At 44.5% G+C, this 19294-nt stretch overlaps 1 protein-coding gene across 2 annotated transcripts in view; it reads right to left on the bottom strand.

Moving 5' to 3' along the window:
* Positions 1–2303: 2303 nt before the first annotated feature.
* LOC115171236 (cAMP-specific 3',5'-cyclic phosphodiesterase 4B) overlaps positions 2304–19294 on the bottom strand; it is a 31013-nt gene continuing 14022 nt past the window's right edge. For both annotated transcript variants that reach the window (XM_029727855.1, XM_029727856.1), the window contains 9 exons: positions 11478–11571; positions 9924–10096; positions 7836–7934; positions 7535–7699; positions 4492–4591; positions 4080–4234; positions 3808–3930; positions 3491–3673; positions 2304–3282 (listed from right to left, as the gene is read on the bottom strand). In XM_029727855.1, coding sequence (XP_029583715.1) covers positions 2683–3282; positions 3491–3673; positions 3808–3930; positions 4080–4234; positions 4492–4591; positions 7535–7699; positions 7836–7934; positions 9924–10096; positions 11478–11571 — 1692 coding nt within the window. In that variant the 3' untranslated portion in view covers positions 2304–2682. The remainder of the gene's footprint in view (positions 3283–3490; positions 3674–3807; positions 3931–4079; positions 4235–4491; positions 4592–7534; positions 7700–7835; positions 7935–9923; positions 10097–11477; positions 11572–19294) is intronic.

Consider the following 19294-nt stretch of genomic DNA (forward strand, 5'->3'; position numbering starts at 1 on the left):
GTTTGTGTGTCAGGGTGAGTTTATGTGTGGAGGTGTGTGGAGGTGTGTTTGTGTGTCAGGGTGAGTTTGTGTGTCAGGGTGAGTTTGTGTGAGGAGGTGAGTTTGTGTGGAGGTGAGTTTGTGTGGAGGTGAGTTTGTGTGTCAGGGTGTGTTTGTGTGGAGGTGAGTTTGTGTGGAAGTGAGTTTGTGTGTCAGGGTGAGTTTGTGTGGAGGTGAGTTTGTGTGGAGGTGAGTTTGTGTGTCAGGGTGTGTTTGTGTGTCAGGGTGTGTTTGTGTGTGGAGATGTGTTTGTGTGTGGAGGTGTGTTTGTGTGTGGAGGTGTGTTTGTGTGTAGAGGTGTGTTTGTGTATGGAGGTGTGTTTGTGTGTGGAGGTGAGCTTGAGTGGAGGTGTGTTTGTGTGTGGAGGTGAGCTTGAGTGGAGGTGAGTTTGTGTGGAGGTGAGTTTGTGTGGAGGTGAGTTTGTGTGGAGGTGAGTTTGTGTGTCAGGGTGAGTTTGTGTGGAGGTGAGTTTGTGTGTGGAGGTGAGTTTGTGTGGAGGTGAGTTTGTGTGTCAGGGTGTGTTTGTGTGTCAGGGTGTGTTTGTGTGTGGAGGTGTGTTTGTGTGTGCAGGTGTGTTTGTGTGTGGAGGTGTGTTTGTGTGTGGAGGTGAGTTTGTGTGTGGAGGTGAGTTTGTGTGGAGGTGAGTTTGTGTGTGGAGGTGAGTTTGTGTGTGGAGGTGTGTTTGTGTGTGGAGGTGAGTTTGTGTGTGGAGGTGAGTTTGTGTGTGGAGGTGAGTTTGTGTGTGGAGGTGAGTTTGTGTGTGGAGGTGAGTTTGTGTGTGGAGGTGAGTTTGTGTGTGGAGGTGTGGAGGTGTGTGGAGGTGTGTTTGTGTGTGGAGGTGAGTTTGTGTGGAGGTGAGTTTGTGTGTGGAGGTGAGTTTGTGTGTGGAGGTGAGTTTGTGTGTGGAGGTGAGTTTGTGTGTGGAGGTGAGTTTGTGTGTGGAGGTGAGTTTGTGTGGAGGTGAGTTTGTGTGTGGAGGTGAGTTTGTGTGTGGAGGTGAGTTTGTGTGGAGGTGAGTTTGTGTGTGGAGGTGAGTTTGTGTGTGGAGGTGAGTTTGTGTGTGGAGGTGAGTTTGTGTGTGGAGGTGAGTTTGTGTGTGGAGGTGAGTTTGTGTGGAGGTGAGTTCGTGTGTGGAGGTGAGTTCGTGTGTGGAGGTGAGTTTGTGTGGAGGTGAGTTTGTGTGTGGAGGTGAGTTTGTGTGTGGAGGTGAGTGTTTGTGTGGAGGTGAGTTTGTGTGTGGAGGTGAGTTTGTGTGTGGAGGTGTGTTTGTGTGTGGAGGTGTGTTTGTGTGTGGAGGTGAGTTTGTGTGTGGAGGTGTGTTTGTGTGTGGAGGTGTGTTTGTGTGTGGAGGTGAGTTTGTGTGGAGGTGTGTTTGTGTGGAGGTGAGTTTGTGTGTGGAGGTGTGGAGGTGTGTTTGTGTGTGGAGGTGAGTTTGTGTATGGAGGTGAGTTTGTGTGTGGAGGTGAGTTTGTGTGTGGAGGTGAGTTTGTGTGGAGGTGAGTTTGTGTGTGGAGGTGAGTTTGTGTGTGGAGGTGAGTTTGTGTGTGGAGGTGAGTTTGTGTGTGGAGGTGAGTTTGTGTGTGGAGGTGAGTTTGTGTGGAGGTGAGTTCGTGTGTGGAGGTGAGTTCGTGTGTGGAGGTGAGTTTGTGTGGAGGTGAGTTTGTGTGTGGAGGTGAGTTTGTGTGTGGAGGTGAGTGTTTGTGTGGAGGTGAGTTTGTGTGTGGAGGTGAGTTTGTGTGTGGAGGTGTGTTTGTGTGTGGAGGTGTGTTTGTGTGTGGAGGTGAGTTTGTGTGTGGAGGTGTGTTTGTGTGTGGAGGTGTGTTTGTGTGTGGAGGTGAGTTTGTGTGGAGGTGTGTTTGTGTGGAGGTGAGTTTGTGTGTGGAGGTGTGGAGGTGTGTTTGTGTGTGGAGGTGAGTTTGTGTATGGAGGTGAGTTTGTGTGGAGGTGAGTTTGTGTGTGGAGGTGAGTTTGTGTGTGGAGGTGAGTTTGTGTGTGGAGGTGAGTTTGTGTGGAGGTGAGTTCGTGTGTGGAGGTGCGTTTGTGTGGAGATGAGTTTGTGTGTGGAGGTGAGTTTGTGTGTGGAGGTGAGTTTGTGTGGAGGTGAGTTTGTGTGTGGAGGTGAGTTTGTGTGGAGGTGAGTTTGTGTGTGGAGGTGAGTTTGTGTGGAGGTGAGTTTGTGTGTGGAGGTGAGTTTGTGTGGAGGTGAGTTTGTGTGTGGAGGTGAGTTTGTGTGGAGGTGAGTTTGTGTGGAGGTGAGTTTGTGTGGAGGTGAGTTTGTGTGGAGGTGAGTTTTGTGGATGTGAGTTTGTGTACGTTTATGTGTGTGTGTTTCAGTTCCAGTGCTACACTGTCTTCAATGGCCCATTATTAACGCTTCTCTATGTTCCTCTTTGTCCTCATAGCAGTTCCTCAAAGCATCAGCTGGAAGAAACACCTCCAGCTCCCACTCCAAATCTACAGTTGCTGTGTAAATAGCTTTTCTTTAAGCAATATTATTTGTGTTCCCTTTTTGAAAAATAGATTTAAAGGTCTATTGTCTATGTAGTCTTATTTGATATTGGGTTTTGGCCATCGGAAATAAAGGATGGACAACGGGCGTGGTGTGTGCATGTGGGGTGTGGCCAGGGAGAGAGGAGCGGAACTCATGTGTCATCAGCTGGTGAGGAGGAGTCTTCCTCCTCCTCGTCCTCCACGGGGCTTGTGCCAGAGTGTATCTCCACCCCTGACTGAGCTCGCTGAAGAACTCCCCTCTTCTCCTCCTCCTCCTCCTCCATCCCTACTTCCCCTTCCTCCTCGATGATGTCTCCTTCCCTTTCATCCTTCACCACGTCCTCTCCTTCCTCCTCGATGATGTCTCCTTCCCTTTCATCCTTCACCACGTCCTCTCCTTCCTCCTCTCCCTGAATGCAGTCCAGCACCATGTGATTGGGGGTGGTTTTCCTCTCCTCCTCCTCCTCCGCCTCCTCCTCCTCCTCCTCCTCCTCCTCCTCTTCTTCCTCCTCCTGTCCTCCCTCCGTGTCGTCATCCAAGGTGAGCTTGAACTGGAACTTGTCAATGCAGGCGTTGAGCCTCTTGTCTTGGCCGAGGGGGATTGGGGGTGGGGAGATGGGGCTCTGAGGGATGGTGCTCTGGTACCAGTCCCTGTTGTCCTCAAGAGTGTCCAGGATGTCCTGGGCGTCAGGGTGCACCAGGTCCCCCCACGTCTCCCACAGAGGGTGCACGATGTAGTCGATGAAGCCCACCTACAGCACCCAACACCAGGAGAATCAAACACACTACCGAACATCACACTAATAACAAGCACATTACACGGCTAAGGAATTTGTGTAAGCAACATGAGATGACATTTATAAACATCAATACTTTTTAAGAAAGCCTATATAAGCATTAAGCTTTTATAATTACTTTGAAAGTGATCCCAAAATGTGTGTTGTGTGTATGTTTCCTAACCTGACTCTTCTCCACAGAAGCAGTGTGTTTGTCACACATGGGGCTGATCTCCATGCCTCTCTCCCTCTCCTTGTCCCCCTGTCTAAAGAACTCCTCCATGATGCGCTCAGTCCACTCTCTGTACACGACCAGGGGCTTGGTGGGGTTACTTAGGTCCGCACAGTGCACCATGTTCCTCAGCACCTGCAGACACACACATAAGGTCAGGTATCACCAGTGCACGGTAGACGTTGTGAATTTTCTCCAGCTTCAATTTGAGTTTGGAGTACCATTTCTTCTGCAGGGTATATGTTTAGAGGTCAGAGGGGAAAGCTCACCTGGATGCGGTCAGTGTAATGGTCGAGCAGGAGTACTCCTGAACTGGTCACCTTCTTCGTCTCCACCATGGTCTTCAGATCAGCCAGCAAACTCATGTGCTTGGACATATCCGTCGCCAACACCTTGAGAGGTCAATTAAAGTAGGAGGTCAAACAAAAACATTAAAAAAATCATCCGAAAATAACATTTAAATAACTCTTATAAGCCCCGCCCCTTACTGAGCCAGCAGAGCAGCCCATTAGTGGGTGAGTGTGAGTGGCAGGAGCCTCACCATATCGATAACGAGCTTGCGCAGGCTCTGTCTCTGCCTCTTGCTGAGGTTCTGGAAGATGTCACAGTTGTCCTCGTGGAGCAGCTTGAAGCCCACGGCCAGGTGGTGGTTCTCCAGGACTGACTCATCGTTGTACATCAGAGCCAGCTCCGAGTCTGGGGGAGAGGACAGACAGAACACACCGGGTCAGTACAGAACACATACTAGGTCAGAGCACCTGTAGACACACCCCACAAGTACCGATTTCACATTACAGTGCTGACTCTGACATTTTCTTTTGACGTTATCAGCTGTGCTACACTGACTAGTGAGCTGAGCTCAACTGAGATGTGGTTCAGGGAGCTTTATTAAGTTATAATGCAGTGTACTGTACAGCATCCTGTCTCCTCCTATCTCCATTGTAAGGACTCACTGGTGTTGATGAGGAACTGGTTGGACACGCCAGGGTGATCCACATCATGGATGGCAGCAGCAAATAACGCAGCCAGGATCTCTAGATCAGTGAACACAGCCTGACAGAGAGAGAGATAGAACACAGTGTCGTGTCTTTGGCATCATTAAACGGAAGACATGTTTATCAAATAACTCTGTGTAATTATTATTACGCGCTTAAACTGATTAATCGTGTAACTGTAATTAACTAGGAGGTCGGGGCACCAGGGAAAATATTCAGATTACAAAGTTCTAATTTTCCTAATATAACTTTCAGATATTATAATATCTGATCGATTTGTCTTCTCATTAATGATGTGTTATTTACCTCACGCCAGTCTCATTCCAAACGTCGTAAATTGTTGTTTATCTGCACGAACCCAGTCTTCACTAAGTCATCCATACATCAATTGTCTTAAAATCATTATTTACTAAACTAAGTAATTCACAGAAAGCATACAAACAGTAGTTATCGTTACAAAGAAATGGTAGGGGAATGAGCCCTAGTGGGCTAAACCTGCATGGCGGCTTGTTAAACAAAGGGTGATAAGGGTCAGCTGAGAAGGTACCAGTCCCTGTACCTTCTCAGCTGGGTGATAAATATTAACAATTGACATGCTAATCCTTTGCACATGAACGCTCACTCATTCGGGAACAATTGCAATCAATCAATATATTTACGCTCAGTGTGTCGTCGGGATCCTTGTTGGAGAGTTTTGTCTGTTGGAGAGTTTCGTCCTCGCATTCTCTCTCTCTCTCTCTCTCTCTCTCTCTCTCTCTCTCTCTCTCTCGGTTAGAATGGATATTTCAAAGTGACATTCATTAATGTCGTTATAGGAGAGATGTTTCGGCGGTCTTCGCGTTCAATGATACCGAATTCCTAGCTGCAGACTAGTAATTAATATCAAAGACTTGTTCTTATTCTGTCGGTAGTCTAATAGTTTAACCACGTGGTATGGTTAAAGTTCAGCAGAGGAATGCATGGTCAAACCTTGGCACTCTCGTTATTGAGGTAAGCTGGTCTGGGGAAAGAAACCCTGGGGGGGGTTTATATACTGAACGTAAAAAAGGCTGTCACATGACGCCTTGTCCTGTCGGTGTCCCTGGGGGCGTGCCGATGACTTAGTTAAGACTGCAAAGGGAATTGGAGTTTCCTTCATTAAACAGTCCAAAATCCATTACACAATATCACAAACAGTTCTATCCTGATTCATTCATTTTATACAACCATTTAGATGTAACTCTCATAGCTGAGGCTATTATATAAACATTATTATGGTAATATGGCCGTATTGTCTATCATGAGTTTCACCAAATTGTACCAAACGGACCAGTTCATAGCTGGATTCTTCACCGATCTTTTATACCTTCTCCAGAACATAAATGTTGTTCGGTTCTTCTTTTATGGAATAGTCTGCCTACCCATGTGAGAGACGCAGACTCAGTCTCAACCTTTAAGTCTTTACTGAAGACACATCTCTTCAGTAGGTCCTATGATTAAGTGTAGTCTGGCCCAGTGGTGTGAAGGTGAACGGAAAGGCTGGAGCAACGAACCGCCCTTGCTGTCTCTGCCTGGCCGGTTTCCCATCTTTCCACTGGGATTCTCTGCCTCTACCCCTATTATGGGGGCTGAGTCACTGGCTTACTGGTGTTCTTCCATGCCGTCCCTGGGAGGGGTGCGTCACTTGAGTGGGTTGAGTCACTGACGTGGTCTTCCTGTCTGGGTTGGTGCCCCCCTTGGGCTGTGCCGTGGCGGAGATCTTTGTGGGCTATACTCGGCCTTGTCCCGGGATGGTATGTTGGTGGTTGGAGATATCCCTCCAGTGGTGTGGAGGCTGTGCTTTGGCAAAGTGGGTGGGGTTATATCCTACCTGTTTGGCCCTGTCCAGGGGTTTCATCGGATGGGGCCACAGTGTCTCCTGACCCCTCCTGTCTCAGCCTCCAGTATTTATGCTGCAGTAGTTTATGTGTCGAGGGGGCTAGGGTCAGTCTGTCACATCTGGAGTATTTCTCTTGTCTTTTCCGGTGTCCTGTGTGAATTTAAATATGCTCTCTCTAATTCTCTCTTTCTCTCTCTCGGAGGACCTGAGCCCTAGGACCATGCCTCAGGACTACCTGGCTTGATGACTCCTTGCTGTCCCCAGTTCACCTGGCCGTGCTGCTGCTCCAGTTCCAACTGTTCTGCCTGCAGCTATGGAACCCTGACCTGTTCACCGGACGTGCTACCTGTCCCAGACCTGTTGTCCCAGACCTGCTGGAACCCTGACCTATTCACCGGACATGCTACCTGTCCCAGACCTGCTGTTTTCAACTCTCTAGAGACAGCAGGAGCGGTAGAGATACTCTCAAAGATCAGCTATGAAAAAGCCAACTGACACTTACTCTTGTGTTACTGACTTGTTGCACCCTCGACAACTACTATGATTATTATTATTTGACAATGCAGGTCATTTATGAACATTTGAACATCTAGGCCATGTGCTGTTATAATCTCCACCCGGCACAGCCAGAAGAGGACTGGCCACCCCTCATAGCCTGGTTCCTCTCTAGGTTTCTTCCTAGGTTTTGGCCTTTCTAGGGAGTTTTTCCTAGCCACCGTGCTTCTACACCTGTATTGCTTGCTGTTTGGGGTTTTAGGCTGGGTTTCTGTACAGCACTTTGAGATATCAGTTGATGTAAGAAGGGCAATATAAATACATTTGATTTGATTTGATTCTCCAATCCTGTGAGGTGGAAGAATTCCTTTGTCTCTCTATGAAACCACTCTGTGTCAAATCTGTGGCCATGAGGCAGGACATTCCCTTTGGAATTTACGACCCCTCTCACAGGGCCTGGGTAGGTGGAGGTAGGGGGATTGTACACAGAAACCCAAAGAGGGCAACGTCATGACAACAGTGTAACCAATCACGTTTTAGAACAGCTTACAGGACATGAATGTGCGATGATAGTTAGAGTGCAGCTGTGTGCTTCAAGTTCGCTGTTGTTAGACATAGGCTCAGTGTGTGGTGAAATGTGGTTCTTACGTCCAGAGCCGGTGTGGACAGCAGGACGTGGGTGGACTGTGTGACGTCAGCGGCGTGGAGGCTGTTGTGGTAGGCCACGTTGGCATGGTAGTGGTCCTCCAGGGTCATAACATAGGTCACAAAGGTGTCGACAGGGATTCGAAACGTCTTCAACAGATCCCTCTCCTACAGGGAAGGAAAACACAGTGTCACACAAACACTCAGGATCCTATACACGTATATGAACAGCAAAGTCTACATTAAGTCTATATGACCACTCTTACTGAAAATCGAATGGATAAAACCACTGCTTTTCACCCACCTGGAAGATGGCGAACATGATACAGCTGAGAGGCCTATTATTGGAGAACTCAGCCAGACGAAAGATATTAAGGCCCCACTTATTCAAGTCATCCAGCTCCTGGTCAACAGACATCAGAATCAGAAACAGAATCCCCTTTATTTGCCAAGTAAATTTACACATTCCCAGAGTTTGACTTGACATATGACTCCATTTAATCCCTTCAGAGACCCATCAATAAATGAAATCAATTCATTTTTGTCCACTCTAATGGAGATCGATTTTTTGGGCTGTATCTCTGAGGCCATACATGCCACTGTGTTAAGTCCTGTTGTACCTTTGAGAGGACATTCTGGGGTATTCAATGATATAATGTGGGGGGTGTGACTTTGTACTTTCTCATCCTGTTTTTTTTAAATGGCTGCCATCTCAATTTAGCACATTTTATTTAAAGAAGAAAGTACATGCATGTAATTGTGTAATCATAATTTTTGTGAGTTTGATATTCAAATTGTTTCCAGTAAGTAAATACAGTACATGGCCAAAAGTATGTGGACACACGCTCTTGTCGAACGTCTCATTCCAAAATCATGGGCATTAATATGGAGTTGGTCCCCCCTTTGCTGCCATAACAGCCTCCACTATTATGGGAAGGCTTTCCACTAGCTGTTGGAACATTGCTGTGGGAACTTGCTTCCATTCAGCCACAAGAGCATTATTGAGGTCGGGTTTGGATGTTGGGTGATTAGGCCTGGCTCGCAGTCGGTGTTCCAATTCATCCCAAAGGTGTTCACCGGGGTTGATGTCATGGCTCTGTGCAGGCCAATCAAGTTCTTCCACACCGATCTCAACAAACCATTTCTGTATGGACCTCGCTTTGTGCACGGAGGCATTGTCATGCTGAAACAGGAAAAGGCCTTCCCCCAACTGTTGCCGCAAAGATGGAAGCACAGAATCATCTTGAATGTCATTATATGCTGTAGTGTTAAGATGTCCTTTCACTGGAGCTAAGGGGCCTAGACCCAACCAAGAAAAACAGCTCCAGACCATCATTCCTCCTCCACCAAACTTTACAGTTGGCACTATGCATTGGGGCAGTTAGCGTTCTCCTGACATCCGTCAAACCTAGATTAGTCCGTCGGACTGCCAGCTGGTGAAGTGTAAAGCTCGCCAATGGTGGCGAGCTTTACACCATTCCCACCATTCCAGCCGATGCTTGGCATTGTGCATGGTGATCTTAGGCTTGTGTGCAGCCGCTCGGCCATGGAAACCTATTTCATTAAGCTCCAGACTAACAGTTATTTTGCTGATGTTGCTTCCAGAGAAAGTTTGGAACTCGGTAGTGTTGCAACCGAGGACAGACAATTTTTACACGCTACGTGCTTCAGTACTCAGCAGTCCCGTTCTGTGAGCTTGTGTGGCCTACCACTTTGTGGCTGAGCCGTTGTTGCTCCTAGACGTTTCCACTTCACAATATCAGCACTTTCAGTTGACCGGGGCAGCTCTAGCAGGGCAGAAATTTGACGAACTGACTTGTTGGAAAGGTGGCATCCAATGACGGTGCCACGTTGAAAGTCACTGAGCTCTTCAGTAAGGCCATCCTACTGCCAATGTTTGTCTATGGAGATTACATGGCTGTGTGCTCGATTTTACACACCTGTCAGCAACGGGTGTGGCTGAAATAGCCAAATCCACTAATTTGAAAGAGTGTCCACATACTTTTGTATATATAGTGTATCTGTGGAATAGTTTGGTTAGTTTTCAGAGCAGTGTAATATATTTTTTCTCACATTAAATAAGAGCTAAATAAGAGCTTGTGTATAAATATCCTGTGTTTTTCACCTACTGTACACATATTTACTGTAATGTAACATTTTACAAATATTAACCGCATCATAATATCCACTACAGTGCACATACAATAAAATAATAAAATAAATGTTGTAAAATGTTTATTTCACTCCCAAAAAAGTAATAATTCAAAAAGCTTTTTTTCGCTGGGTCTCAGCAGGATATGTCATTTTAAATCATCTTCGAAGTGACTTGAGTGTTTATGTGTGAGTATGTGTAAGGTCCACAGATCCCAGATCCAGTACAGGTATACCGTACCCTGGCCAGTGCGTCCTCCTGTTCCGTCTTGACTCCGAAGCGTGGCATGGTGGTGTTGATGGACAGGCTGGAGCTGTGTGTCAGCTTCTTCACTCCACTGATATGACACATGGGCTTGTCCCGGTCCCGCTCCCGCAGGGTCGGAGACGGGATCTCTACCTCATTCTGCTTATCTGGAGGAGACATGGAGGTCAGAGGTTAATTACAATACTTTTGAATGCTTGTTATAAGCATTCATTTATAACTCATTATTATAAAGGCTATAGTGTGCTATATCTCTATAGTATGCATCATTACAGGGCTCACTTGTAAAGAGACCTGAGTCTAAATGACTGCCTGCACTGTAAACACCAAGGCCTTTTTAACCCAAATACTTCTAGTAAGTTGAACTTACGAAATCACATGAACTCAATTTTCTAAAGTTATGACAACAAATTAACTTTTCTCCCAGCATGCTCTACTGCAGGTTGATTTTTGGGAATTGTTTTTAATATCTGTGTTTTTGCATGTACATTGAGTGATTGATTGATTAATGTTATGTTACACACAGTTAAATAACATACAGTTTTCCCCGTTACAGAAATGGTTGTTCCAATTTAAATTGCTTTGGTAGTCTCCTCACACTGTTCCTAACCCTGGCAGTAATTATGAATGCAGGTTGTGAGTGAATACACATTTCTACTGTTGGATAGACTAACTCTGGCTGGATTCCAATAGGAATTACATGTCACTTTGCAAGCCAGCATAAAGTGTCTTGCAGGTAGGGTTGCAAAAGTCTGGTATGTTTTCCAGAAATCCAGGTTAGAAGATTCCTGGAAATCCTTCAACCTCGATTTTTTTAAATCTGGGAATTTTGGGAAAGTTCCCTGAATTTTGCAACCTTACTTGCAGGCCTGATGTGGCCTGTCAACCATGAGTTTCAGGCCACTGTATTAGAGTAAATCTAGGCCTCAAAGTAAGGCCTTATGAGATATGTAATGTTTAATTATAATGATAACATTCACCTAGGAATTCACTTGGGGAAGGCCATAGGACTGAAAATGAATGAATTCCACAACCATGTTTCTGTCACTAACAAATACAGTCATGGGTGATGATTCCACAATTCACTCAAAAAGGCAAGGTACACTGGGAAATTATATTGGGGGCGTGGCTTAAAGTGGGTGTTACTCTGATACAACTCAAATCAGGACCCCTACAAGCGCACAGTAACTCTATCAGTTTGATTAATAACTACAAAATCACTTTAAGTAACTGTACTCAGATATATTAAGTTCAACGCGTTTCCTCAAAAGTTTTGAGTAATGACAGCACATTGGGGTTAACAGTGTGGATAAATGTTAAATAACAATAAATGCATTATTCTGGTCAGTATTAACTAAAATATAACCCTCTTTCTAAATGGCAGCCGATAGTGCACTACTTTTGACCAGAGCCACATACATAGGGCTCTGGTCAGTTTTCTAGAGGATAGAGGACTGAGGTGTACAAGGGATAGAAGACAGACAGAGACCGAGTCAGGAGTGCAGGTGAAAGGGGAGGTGTGTGACTCACCCAGGAAGGTAGTGGAGATGTATTCAGACACCTGGTTCCCTGAACGACTCATCTCTGACAGGTGAGATAGCTCCCGGTTCAACATCCTCTTAAACTGGGGGAGGAAACGGAGAGAGAGATGGAGAGAGGCAGAGCATGATATTATTACCAAGAACAGGAGAAGACAGAAGTTGCTTGAATAGTGTCCCAGAAATAATGTTAAAACTGGAAAGTCTTGGACACAAAGCTACACTTGGCCTGTAGTACTGTTGAAAAACCCAAAATATGGAGAGAAAGCAAACAAATAAGCAACTTCTGCACAATCCAAAGTCAAAATGAGACCCCACTCTTTCTATACGTATACAGTAGGACCATGTTCACACTGGATTTCATACCATGCCAAAAATAGCACATCATAGTCCATAAGAAAGGAAATCTGTACAAATCCCTTTTTAGCAAAATACATCTAACACATTGTTTTGAAAAACAAAACAATGGGCAGCAGGTAGCCTGGTGGTTAGAGCAAAGATATTTATAACTAACCCAAGATAGTTCATCTGTGTCATTTTCAATGGGAGCAGATGAAGCATAGCGGGCAGAACAAGCAAGGTGGTTGGCAGAGCCAAGCATGAGCTAACAACATCCCATTGGCGCGTTCTAGCATGTGCTTGTGCAACAACTCAATTCACCCTTGCACTCCTTGTAAACAATGTAATTTAAAAAAAACTTTGTCAAAGGATCTTGTCTACAAAACTTAGTGCACTCTGTTCGGTCTACAAAACTTAGTGCACTCTGTTCGGTCTACAAAACTTAGTGCACTCTGTTTGGTCTACAAAACTTAGTGCACTCTGTTCGGTCTACAAAACTTAGTGCACTCTGTTCGGGCTACAAAACTTAGTGCACTCTGTTCGGTCTACAAAACTTAGTGCACTCTGTTCGGTCTACAAAACTTAGTGCACTCTGTTCGGTCTTCAAAACTTAGTGCACTCTGTTCGGTCTACAAAACTTAGTGCACTCTGTTCGGTCTACAAAACTTAGTGCACTCTGTTCGGTCACAAAACTTAGTGCACTCTGTTCGGTCTACAAAACTTATTGGTGGGGAGTGGACCAGAGGCTTCAGATATATACATCTGGTGAAACATCTGGCTCTATCTGTGGTTAGAGCATTGGGACAGTAACCGGAAGGTATCTAGTTCGTATCCCCGAGCCGACAAGATGAAAAATCAATCGTTGTACCCTTGAGCAAGGCACTTAACCCTAATTGCTCCCTGGGTGTCTCAGGGGGAGTTAGGATATACAAAACACACATTTCCAATTCACACATACACATTCAAGTTTTTTTTTCAATCACTGTGGCACATTGTTTCAGGTATAAGTCGTTTATTTTCAAAACTCTAAGTACAAACCTCTAACCTGATAACACTTGTAATGCCCCCATCTTATGTTCAGAACCTTTCATTGTGCATTCATTGGAGTTGAACACATCTTTCACCCTTGAGTCACTCATGCAAAATACCATGAGAACATTTAGTTTAGTCATCAATACATCAGGCTCACCATTAAGTAATTTTAACTACCATTTTTAACTAACTAAGATACTTTCTTTTTGAAGTGCTTTTTGAAGTGCTGAATAAAAATAATAGTAATTGCATTGTTAACAAATCATGTCAAAAGTACAGTGAATATTGCATTTTGAAAAGCAGATACTTAGATTGAATACACTTCCAAATTGAAGGAGTGATTTGGTGCAGTGAACAAGGGACTGTGAATTTGTTTGTTGTACTACTCAGTCAATTGAAAATGTACTTAGAGTTTAGATTTTTGTGCTTAGACTGTTGAAAATGTACCACATACTTGTGAAAATTGCACCAACGTGACTGACAAAACTGTAATACGTACTTGAGTATGTGTGAAATAGAACAAATGATTATTATTAATATGAACCACTATACCTCATTCAGGATACAGGTCATACCACTAAACAAAGACGAATACTGTACATCAGCTCTAACCTCAATCAAAAATGTCAACAATGTAGCAAAATATGAATTCTGTTTGATACTGATGTATCACACATCTACTGTAAAATAGTGAAATAGAATTCCTAAAGAACACATGGGTTTACTATACAACTTTCATACAGTACGGTGTGACCTTGTCAACAGGCAACCACTGCAGGAGCCTGACAAAGCAACAGCATGTTGGAGCAATGGTGGAAGAGCTTCCGTTTTCCTACATCACGTTCTGGGTCTTTTGGTGATGATGTCACACACCCTGCCTGTACAATGTCTGCTGGAATGCAGGTGAGAAAAAGACACGATGTATGAATAGGATACATATGTTCCATATGGCTAAACAGAAAATGTAATGTTGCATAGACTTCATGTTGCAATATCTCAACCAAACATGAGCGGATCTTGAAGACTGGTAGTGGAATGTGTTTTGTTACTAACAGAGGCAGTCACGTGCAAGCAGGCGCAGTGCGATTCGGACAAGTCCCCTCAGTCTGTGTCCTACTGACTGATCCTTCACACATAATAATCTCCATGGCAACCATAGAGGTTGCCCTAGCAACTGCCTCCTCACAGTCAGTCCTGCAGCATGATGGGAGCGAGGGAGGGAGGTGGCTGCTGCTTGGGTGACAATCTCAGAGAGTAGGCAGGTGTCTCTGACCTTTCTCAAGGTCAATCCTCTCCTCTCCATTTCCTTTCCTCTCCTCTCATCTCATCTGCTCTCCTCTCCTCTCCCTTGTTCTCCTCTCCCCTCCCCTGTGTTCTACTCTCTTCTTCCCTCCACTCTTCTCTGCTTCTCTCTCCATCTCCTTATTTCTCTTACTCCTCTTCTCTGCTCTACTCCCCTTTCCTCTCTATTTTCTGCTCTCTCTTACTCACCTATTTTACTACCTTCCCTCCCACTCTCTCAACCTTCCCTCTCATACCTTCCTACTTCTACTTTTAATTACTCTCTCATCCCTTATTCCAGTCCAACCAGGTATTAGTGACAGTTCGACACGGTTAGAACAGTCAGGTCCCTTTCCCTCTGTCAGAAGCCACTACAACAGACAGACAGACAGACAGACAGACAGACAGACAGACAGACAGACAGACAGACAGACATGATAATGCACCAGGTAGGTACTGTAGACTAGTTAGCCAGTCAAACCCAGTGACACAGTTATGCTGCAGTCTCAATCTCTCCATCTCTTTACTATATTGAGTCATAATCTGCCAACCAACACAACCCCAGTGCCAGGACACACAGACAGACGCCGCACCACGCTACCGTGCTTCCTCATATGGCCCCCTGACTGATGGAACACAAGATGCCGGGGTGAAGGTGTGAGAGACGCAAAGGGGCATCATCAACCTGATAACTGACTAACATATGGACACCCAGGGAAATGTGACATGTATTGTAACAGGCAGGCTCTCCTGCACTTCCTGTTTTTCACATTACAATAGCAGTTTACAGTAAAGCTCTTTGATGATATCATGGTGAATCAGCTCTCACAACCAACCAACCATTCAATTTCACTTTGTTTATCAAAGTACTGTATATGCCTTCTTTTTTTTGCTAATGGTAATGGTAAGGCTGTTGTTGGATTCTATCTTGTATCAAAACAAGAGTTGCAAACACATTTATTTTTTATTGTGGCACGGTGTCAGTGAAATTCTAACCTATGATCTTACACTATGTATACAAAAGTATGTGGACATCCCTTCAAATTAGTGAATTCGGCTATTTCAGCCACATCTGTTACTGACAGGTATATAAAATCGAGCACACAGCTATGTAATCGCCATAGACAAACATTGACAGTAGAATGGCCTTGCTGAAGAGCTCAGTGACTTTCAACGTGACACCAAAGCTGCCCTGGTCAACTATAAGTGCTGTTATTGTGAAGTGGAAATGTCTAGGAGCAAGAACGTCTCAGCCGCAAAATGGTAAGTAACACAAGCTCACAGAACGGGACTGCCAAGTGCTGAAGCGTGTAAATATCATTGGACTCTGGAGCAGTGGAAACACGTTCTCTGGAGTGATTGATCACGCTACACCATCTGGCAGTCCGACGGATGAATCTGGTTTTGGCGGATGCCAGGAGAACGTTACCTGCCCCAATGCATAGTGCCAACTGTAAAGTTTGGTGGACGAGGAATAATGGTCTGGGGCTGTTTTTCATGGTTGGTGCTAGGCCCCTTAGTTCTGGGAAATCTTAACGCTACAGCATACAATGACATTCTAGACAATTCTGTGCTTCCAACTTTGTGGCAACAGTTTGGGGAAGGCCCTTTCCTGTTTCAGCATGACAATGCCCCCGTGCACAAAGCGAGGTCTATACAGAAATGGTTTGTCGAGATCGGCATGGAAGAACTTGACTGGCCTGCTCAGAGCCCTGACTTCAACCCAAATGAACACCTTTGGGATTCATTGGAACGCCGACTACAAGCCAGGCCTGCCCGACCTCACAAATCCTTTTGTGGCTGAATGGAAGCAGGTCCTCACAGCAATGCTCCAACATCTAGTGACAAGAGTGGAGGCTGTTATAGCAGCAAAGAGGGAACCAACTCCATATTAATGCCCATTATTTTGGAATGAGATGTTCGACGAGCAGGTGTCCACATACTTTTGGTCATATAGTGTATGTTCTCTATCCATTGAATAAGTCCACTGCGCCACCAGGATGGTCTATTTCAGTCTATTCAAATAGACCCCATTTCAAAGGAAACAAGCACTCATTAGGATCCGGTGTGGCCAATTACTGGGCACGGCCAACACACCTGAACACACTTAACAAGAGAGGATAGAGAAAGTTTTGTTAATGCTTTGAACGGAATGCATGTATTTTTAAATAACATTCTTTGAACATTACTAATGTTTTCTTGCGTTTTTTATGGAAAGTGTTCTTAATGTTATGCGAACATGATTTTAAATTGAACCATGAGGAAACCTGTAGAAAACGTTATGCTGAAGTACTGTAATTCCCACAGAAGAACGTTGTTTAACATTCTCAAACCGTTCTGAGAATTTGATTTTAAATAGAACCATGAGGAAACGTTATACTTAAGTACAGAAATTCCCATATTGTTTCTTAAAGTTCCCTGAACTATTTGAGAATATTCCCCATGTTAAACCAGTTGAAGAATGTTCCTACAACATTACCAACATTTTTATTAAATCTAACCATGTTTGAACTTTTAGGTCATTTTTGTGCTGAGAATGTTCCAAAGCCAAGCAACTGTTCTGCAACATTCCCACAAAGTTGTGGGTAGGTAGTATGCAAAACAACCATAAGACAATCATGCTCTCACCAAGCTCTAAGAAACATACGGTTCTGAGAACGTTATGTGCTAGCTGGGTAAGATGTTGTATGTATCTCAGTAAAGCACAGACAAGACAATGGTTCAAGAGGGCACAGTCACTGCCATGGACAACAGAGCTCGGTCAAAATAACAGGGTCAGTAGATGGTTTGATAGAGACATATATTATGAACTACACGCTGCAACATTAACAATATGTCCGTAAGTCCTATCATGTCTCAGCCTCTCAAAGAAAAATACAAAACTATTCTAACATTGACTAAGATCACAGGAAAACTATGGACAATGGACACACACAGCATTGAGCTAAGATAGCCTTCACTGACACTAAACCTGTGTGTGTGTGTGTGTGTGTGTGTGTGTGTGTGTGTGTGTGTGTGTGTGTGTGTGTGTGTCACATGCTCAGTCCGTTTCTGTGGTGACAGGTTTTCAGCTAAGATATCCTTCACTGACACTAACACTGAACCTGTGTGTGTGTGTGTGTGTGTGTGTGTGTGTGTGTGTGTGTGTGTGTGTGTGTGTGTGTGTGTGTGTGTGTGTGTGTGTGAGAGTGTGTCAAGGATGGAGATGGACATCTTGTGATAAAGCAGGCTATCTGCAGCAGAAATATTTAACTATTTCATACCTTGCCTCACAACCACTTCCAAATGATTCCCTTATGCACCTTTTATTGTATCTGCATTGATGTATGACTATTCCTGTTGACCTGTTCTGGATACATCTGTATGTTTATTAAACTGCTGTAACAATAGGACAATAAAGATTTTCTTAATAGGAATTTCTGTACGATTTTAAGGGAATATTGTCTGTGGTTTGAATGGAGGAAATGAGTCTCTAAGGTGAACAGTTTTGAGTTTATATCTTCAGGTTGAAGTGTACTGCAGCTGAGGTTTAGTGCGCCCAGCACCACAGGCAGCATGACGACACATTACAGGGGGAGTTTAGGGTTAATAAACTCTGAAAACTCAATGCCTTTTCCCCTTCAGTGCCCACATGCATAAATAATGCATAGAATATGAAAACAGAGTTGCTGAGGGAAAATATAAACACACAGTCACTCAACATACACTGTGTTATGCCTGTCATCTACAAGGACATAGCCTGCTTTAAGACATCTTTAGGTCATCTTCTCTCTGTCCCAACTGGTCCCTGCAATCCACACAACTAAAACCCACACAACTGGTCCCTAAAATCCACACAACTAAAACCCCCACAACTGGTCCCTAAAATCAACACAACTAAAACCCCCACAACTGGTCCCTAAAATCCACACAACTAAAACCCCCACAACTGGTCCCTAAAATCCACACAACTAAAACCCACACAACTGGTCCCTAAAATCCACACAACTAAAACCCCCACAACTGGTCCCTAAAATCTACACAACTAAAACCCACACAACTGGTCCCTAAAATCCACACAACTAAAACCCACACAACTGGTCCCTAAAATCCACACAACTAAAACCCACACAACTGGTCCCTGCAATCCACACAACTAAAACCCACACAACTGGTCCCTAAAATCTACACAACTAAAACACACACAACTGGTCCCTAAAATCCACACAACTAAAACACACACAACTGGTCCCTAAAATCCACACAACTAAAACCCACACAACTGGTCCCTAAAATCCACACAACTAAAACCCCCACAACTGGTCCCTAAAATCCACACAACTAAAACCCACACAACTGGTCCCTAAAATCCACACAACTAAAACCCACACAACTGGTCCCTAAAATCCACACAACTACAACCCACACAACTGGTCCCTGCAATCCACACAACTAAAACCTACACAACTGGTCGCTAAAATCCACACAACTAAAACCCACACAACTGGTCCCTAAAATCCACACAACTAAAACCCACACAACTGGTCCCTAAAATCCACACAACTGAAACACACACAACTGGTCCCTAAAATCCACACAAATAAAACACACACAACTGGTCCCTGCAATCCACACAACTAAAACCCACACAACTGGTCCATGCAATCCACACAACTAAAACCCACACAACTGGTCCCTAAAATCCACACAACTAAAACCCACACAACTGGTCCCTAAAATCCACACAACTAAAACCCACACAACTGGTCCCTAAAATCCACACAACTAAAACCCACACAACTGGTCCCTAAAATCCACACAACTAAAACCCACACAACTGGTCCCTTCAATCCACACAACTAAAACCCACACAACTGGTCCCTAAAATCCACACAACTAAAACCCACACAACTGGTCCCTAAAATCCACACAACTAAAACCCACACAACTGGTCCCTAAAATCCACACAACTAAAACCCACACAACTGGTCCCTGCAATTCACACAACTAAAACCCACACAACTGGTCCCTGCAATCCACACAACTAAAACCCACACAACTGGTCCATGCAATCCACACAACTAAAACCCACACAACTGGTCCCTAAAATCCACACAACTAAAACCCACACAACTGGTCCCTAAAATCCACACAACTAAAACCCACACAACTGGTCCC

Source organism: Salmo trutta, chromosome 32, assembly GCF_901001165.1.
Source record: "Salmo trutta chromosome 32, fSalTru1.1, whole genome shotgun sequence".
NCBI classification, from domain to species: domain Eukaryota; kingdom Metazoa; phylum Chordata; class Actinopteri; order Salmoniformes; family Salmonidae; genus Salmo; species Salmo trutta.